Source organism: Crocuta crocuta, unplaced genomic scaffold, assembly GCF_008692635.1.
Source record: "Crocuta crocuta isolate KB4526 unplaced genomic scaffold, BGI_CrCroc_1.0 scaffold580, whole genome shotgun sequence".
NCBI lineage: Eukaryota > Metazoa > Chordata > Mammalia > Carnivora > Hyaenidae > Crocuta > Crocuta crocuta.
Genome location: NW_027527940.1, coordinates 1267806 through 1274558, shown reverse-complemented (window position 1 = coordinate 1274558; position 6753 = coordinate 1267806). Strand labels below are relative to the sequence as shown.

At 36.5% G+C, this 6753-nt stretch overlaps 1 protein-coding gene across 5 annotated transcripts in view; it reads left to right on the top strand.

Moving 5' to 3' along the window:
• Positions 1–6753, top strand: part of ACAD11 (acyl-CoA dehydrogenase family member 11) — a 94084-nt gene that overhangs the window by 38927 nt on the left and 48404 nt on the right. For all 5 annotated transcript variants that reach the window (XM_077752286.1, XM_077752289.1, XM_077752287.1 and 2 more), the window contains 2 exons: positions 3798–3875; positions 4600–4738. In XM_077752286.1, coding sequence (XP_077608412.1) covers positions 3798–3875; positions 4600–4738 — 217 coding nt within the window. The remainder of the gene's footprint in view (positions 1–3797; positions 3876–4599; positions 4739–6753) is intronic.

Genomic DNA, 6753 nt, shown 5'->3' with positions numbered 1-6753 from the left:
GTAGTAGAGGCTAAAGTCTGGGATTGTGATGCCTCCCATTTTGGTTTTCTTCTTCAATATTACTTTGGCTATTCGAGGTCTTTTGTAGTTCCATACAAATTTTAGGATTGTTTGTTCTAGCTTTGAGAAGAATGCTGGTGCAATTTTGATTGGTATTGCACTGAATGTGTAGATTGCTTTGGGTAGTATTGACATTTTAAAAATATTTATTTTTCTGATCCATGAGCATGGAATGCTTTTCCATTTCTTTGTGTCTTCTTTATTTTCCTTCATAAATTTTCTATAGTTTTCATCATACAGATCTTTTATATCTTTGGTTAGGTTTATTCCTAGGTATTTTATGGTTTTTTGTGCAATCGTGAATGGGATCAGTTTCTTGATTTCTTTTTCTGTTGCTTCATTATTGGTGTATAAAAATGTAACCAATTTCTGTACATTGATTTTGTACCCTGCAACTTTGCTGAATTCATGGATCAGCTCTAGTAGGCTTCTGGTGGAGTCTGTCAAGTTTTCTATGTAGAGTATCCTGTTGTCTGCGAAAAGTGAAAGTTTGACTTCTTTGCCAATTTTGATGCCTTTTATTTCATTTTGTTATCTGATTGCTGATGCTCAGACTTAACCAATGGAATGGGAAAAGATAGTTGCAAACGACATATCAGATAAAGGGCTAGTATCCAAAATCTATAAGGAACTCACCAAATGCCACACCAAAAATCAAATAATCCAGTAAAGAAATGGGCAAAAGACATGAACAGACACTTCTCTAAAGAGGACATCCAGATGGCCAATAGACACATGAAATGATGCTCAGCATCCCTCCTCATCAGGGAAATACACATCAAAACCACACTGAGATACTACCTCACGCCAGTCAGAGTGGCTAAAATGAACTATCAGGAGACTATAGATGCTGACGAGGATGTGGAGAAACAAGCACCCTCCCACACTATTGGTGGGAATGTAAACCGGTGCAGCCACTCTGGGAAACAGTGTGGAGGTTCCTCAAAAAATTAACAATAGCACTCCCCTATGACCCAGCAATAGCACTGCTAGGAATTTATCCAAGGGATACAGGAGTGCTGATGCATAGAGGCATATGTACCCCAATGTTCATAGCAACACTTTCAACAATAGCCAAAACATGGAAAGAGCTTAAGTGTCCATCAGCTGACAAATGGATCAAGAAGATGTGGTTTATCTATACAATGGAATACTATATGGCAATGAGAAAGAATGAAATCTGGCCATGTGTAGCAACGTGGATGGAACTTGAGGGTATTATGCTAAGTGATATAAATCAGGCAGAGAAGGACAGATACCATATTTTTTCATTCATATGTGGAATAGGAGAAACTTAACAGAGGACCAGGGGGGGAAGGGAAGAGAAAAAATAGTTAAGGAGAGGGAGGGAGGCAAACCATGAGAGACTCTTAAATACTGATAACAAACTGAGGGTTGATGGAGGTGAGGGGAGAAGGGAAGGGGGGTGATGGGCATGGAGGAGGGCACTTGTTGGGATGAGCACTGGGTTTTATATGGAAACCAACTTGATAAAAAAAACTACAAAAAATAAAAAATAAAAAAATGCTCTTTCCTCACAGAGAATAAGAGCAAAACTGAAAACAAATTGAGGGTTGATAGAAGGTGGGGGAGAGGGGAAAATGAGTGATGGGCATGGAGGAGGGCACTTGTGATGAGCACTAAGTGTTATATAGAAACCAACTTGACAATAAACTATAATAAAAAAATTAAACAAGAAAGATCTGTCCTTTGTCGTCTTGAAGTTTTCAGTAAATACATCAATAGCCTAGACTGCTGTGCTTTAATAAAAAGAATATTTCTGTATTCTTGTATGACTGTAAAGTGGTAGAGCAATTTTAGAAAATAATTTTGTAATGTGGACTTGTGACAATATTCATAGCCTTTAATCTAGTAATTGTACTAGTCTAAGTGTAAAAAAAGTAAGTACAGAGATGCAATTATAGCAAAATATTGGAGAATGCCATCATAGTCCATATTTTAGTTCATCTTGATTCTTTTGGTTGCACAAATTAGAGATTATTGTTACTGTTTTTTTGTAGCTAGTTTATTTTGTTTTTAAGTTTACTTATTTATTTTAAAAGAGACAGAGACAGTGTGAGCAGGAGAGGGGCAGAGAGAGAGGGAAACAGAATCCCAAGCAGGGCCTGCAGCACCATCAGCACAGAGCCTGACATGAGGCTCAAACCCAGGAAGCGACTTGACCATTACCTGAGCTGAAACCAGGGTTCAGACGCTTAAGCAACTGAGCCACCCAGGTGCCCCCATATGTAGCTAGCTTTTTATTTAGATTTATCCACGTATTTATCACTTTATTTATGTTAGTTCCTGCAACTCAGATGTTTCTTTAAGGATCAACTTTCTTTAATGAGAATCTGCTAGTAACCTTTTATTTGATTTTTCTTTTTTCCTTCTTTTTCTTTCTTTCTTTTCTTTTTTTGCTCAAGAAAGGGAAGTAATGATTCAGATTCTGATTCATAGTCTGTCTGTTTCTTTATTTCTAATGTATTTATTTTGCCCTAATTCTTGAAAGATTGTTTTCTTAGATAGAGAATTCTAGGTTCACAGTTACTTTCTCTCAGCAACTGAAGATGTTATCCTACTGATTTCTGGCTTTATTTGTTGCTCTGGGAAGTCATTTCTCAGTCTTACTTGTTTAATTATCAGTGGTTTGTCCTCCCCCAACTCTTCCTCCTTTATTTAAGAGCTTTTATTTCTCTTTGATGTTGTACAGTTTGAGCTTTGGCTTTTTTTTTTCCACCTGAATTTGAGGATTGGTGTCTTTCACCAGTTCCAAAAACTCAGATACAGTTTTTTTCAGTATTCCATCTCATCATACTCTTCATCTAGGGCCCCATTTAGACTGATGTGAGAACATTTCTCAATTTCCATTGTATCTATTAATCATTCATATTTTCCTCCTATTGAATTTCTGTGCCTCATTCAAGAAAGGAGTAATTTCTTCATATTTTTCTTCCAAGTTATGTTTTTCAGCTATATCTAATCTACTTTTCAACAGAACAGTGGTTCTCAAAAGTTAGAGTGTGTCAGAATTGCCAAAGCTAGTAAAGCTAGTGAAGAATACAGAAGCCCTAGGCTCATTGAAGTAAAATAGTCATGGATTCTTGTCTTTTCACCAAGTGCCCCAAGTGCTTCTTGTCATACTTTTAATTCCTTCCTTTATTCTTGAAATCTATTGGACACAAATACTTTATATTCTGTATCTGAGCATTAGTTTATCTGTAGTCTTTGGGGAGTGTGAGTCTTGTTACACTATTGGTTTTGCTAATTCTTGCTAATAATGGCTTGAAACAAGTACTTTAGAAACACTTGAAGACTCAGGCTTTTTTATTTCTGATCTCTGAGCAATTTCCTTATTTTTCTTCAGCACAGCTATTCATTACTACATGTGTTTTTAAAATTACTTTAAATATATTCTCTGGCATTTTTAGTTGTTCTGCTTTAAGAGGGATTCCTGTGACCATCCAGTGTGCTGTGTTGCTAAAAATGGAACATTCAGATCTTAAGCACAAAATCTTTGAAGGCTGTCCTCTAATATTGAGGCAGCATAATTTTGTGAACAGCAAACCTCTAGAATTCTTTATACTCATGTATCTGGCTTCAGAAAGAAATATTACTGATTAAATAGCAGCTTGAAAAACCTCTTCATATGATTACTTTGGATATTAGCAATCTATGGCATTATTTACTTTGTATTAACTTTAGCTAATGAACTTTTTTCTTATTATTACTTTAAGGAGGTAATTGAGTTCTGTGTTCAAAATGAAAATTCAGTGGACAGATGGAAAAAACCTTTAGTGATCGATAAACTCAAGGTAAGAAAAACAAAACATTTAATGATAGAAATTTTATATGCAGGTGATTTTTTTTAATGCAGGTGTGTTTTTAGAGAGCTCAGTTATTATCTGTTGTTATATATGTAGTGACTAAATACATCAATAATTTTTTAAAAAGAAAATATAGAATATGTAGTATACAGATTAGGCTACATAGGGTTTTGTGTATGATATATGATGAAGGCAGCCTCTTAGAGCTGTTCAAAAAAAAATATGATGAACACCATTCACTACCATCTGTCACTAAATTGAGACAGAAGTCAAGCAGGACATTTGTCCCACCTGGGCTCAATCTAAATTTGATGTTTTTAATTCCTAACTGCAACACATGTAAGAAACTGAAATGTGCAAAATATTATGTTTGACATAATTATGCTCAAACGTGGAAGATTCTGTAAGAATTCTGTAAGATTCTATAATCATATTTCTATGATTCCGTAAGAAGTACCCAAGAAAACAAATTTAGTTTTTCAGCCAAATCTAAGGAACCTTGGAGGAAAAGGCATTTCTTTAATGCCTTTTGATTGTTGATTTGTAGTGAATTAATAACTATCTGGTTTCACACACTGTAGGATAAATGAAATAAGTAACTTCATGTGTGTTTTTAAATTTCAAAAAATATAAATAGCAATATCTTTTAAAAATAAACTATTTTAGTTCACGGTAATTTATGATCACACTGGCGTATCTATCACCTTGACAGGAAATGGCCAAAGCAGAAGGCCTCTGGAACTTGTTTCTGCCAGCTGTAAGCGGTCTCAACCAGGTGGACTATGCCTTGATTGCTGAAGAAACCGGAAAATGCTTTTTTGCTCCAGATGTCTTTAACTGCCAAGCACCAGGTTACTACATTATTTAAACATAAAACTTTCTCAGATATTTTGAGTAGTGTTTGAAATTTCTCTATTTTATGACAAGAAAGTTTTCTACACAAAATTATGGATTTGTCTGTAGTTTTACTTTTTGCAGTCTTACTGTAAGTTTTTCACTTACTTTCATTTAAATATTAAAAGATGGATCTGATAGTCTCATTAGGTTATTCTTTTGTTAAACATGATTACATTAAGAGTATTGGTGAATAGAGATCACCACCAAAGGGATTGCCAACGTAAGGATTGTTGTTTCATGATTGAGTATTGGATATTTCTATGGCTAGTTGGAATGGATAGAGAGTTTCAGATCTTTTGGTTAGCTGGTCTTTCTATTTATTCACTAATTATTTAGTGTTCTAGATCCTTGGAATTTATCAAGGAATAAAATACATAAAAATTTCTGCCCACCTGGAGCTAATATCTTAATGGAAGGAAACAAAAATAAATAATAAATATAGGGGCACTTGGTAGTTCAGTCAGTTACGCATCTGACTCTTGATTTTGGTTCAGGTCGTGATCTCCTGGTTTATAGGATCAAGCCCTGTCAGGGTCTGAGCTGAGAGCATGGAGCCTGCTTGGGATTCTCTCTCTCTCCTCTCTTTTTGCCCCTCCCCTGCATATTCTCTCATTCTCTCTCTTTCTCTCTCAAAATAAATAAACATTTGAAAATAATAATAATAGGGGCGGCTGGGTGGCTCAGACAGTTAAGCATCTGCCCAGCTCAGGTCATGATCTCGCAGTTTGTGAGTTTGAACCCCAAGTTGAGCTCTGTACTGACAGCTCAGAGCCTGGGGTGTGCATCTCCAGGGATTCTGTGTCTGCCTCTCTCTCTCAGTTCTTCCCCCACTCGCACTCTGTGTGTCTCCTCTCAAAAATAAGTAAACATTAAAAATAAAAAAATAATAAATTATGTAGTAAGTTTGAAGATGAAAAGTGCTTTGGGAATAAAAAAATAGCAGCATAGGGGAGTGCTGGAATGCTAGGGAAAAAGAAATGCAGATTACAGTTTAACATGGTTAGGCCTTTCTGAGAAAATGACATTCGATAAAGACTTAAAGAAGGTAAGAGAGTTAGCCATGCTGATATCTGGGGGAAGAATTTTCGTAGCAGAAAAAACAGAAAAGGCAGAGACCTTAAGGCAAGAGTGTGATTGGTATATTCCAAGAATAGCCAAGGAAGCCAGTGTAGTAGGGAGAATATTAAGAGAAGATAGTAGAGAGGAAAGGGCCTTAAGGGCAGGTAAGGGCTTCTACCTTCTGTGAAATGGAAAGCCATGGGAGATTTGAGCAGAAGAATGACAAGATCAGTTTTAAAAGAATCACTTTGACTACTATGTTGAGAATTAACAAAAGGAGGGAAAGAAGGAAGCATGGAGTCTCTTGTAATAATCCTAGTTAGAGATGATGGGATTATTTGTTCTGGTAGCAGTGGAAGGAGTAAGAAGGGGAAAGATTCTAAATATATTCTGAAGGAAGAGCAAAGAGGATTTCCTGACTGGATATGAGGGAGTCAAGGATGCCTCCAAAGATGTTGCCATTAAAAATTGGAAGGATACAACGGAATGGGAAAAGATAGTTGCAAATGACATATCAGATAAAGGGTTAATATCCAAAATCTATAAGGAACTCACCAAATTCCACACCCGAAAAACAAACAACCCAGTAAAGAAATGGGCAGAAGATATGAACAGACACTTCTCCAAAGAGGACATCCAGATGGCCAACAGACACATGAAACGATGCTCAGCATCCCTCCTCATCAGGGAAATACAAATCAAAACCACACTGAGATACCACCTCACGCAAGTCAGAGTGGCTAAAATGAGCAAATCAGAGAACTCTAGATGCTGATGAGGATGTGGAGAAACGGGCACCCTCCTACACTCTTGGTGGGAATGTAAACTGGTACAGTCCCTCTGGAAAACTGTGGAGGTTCCTCAGGAAACTAACAATAGAACTCCCCTATGACCCAGCAATAGCACTGCT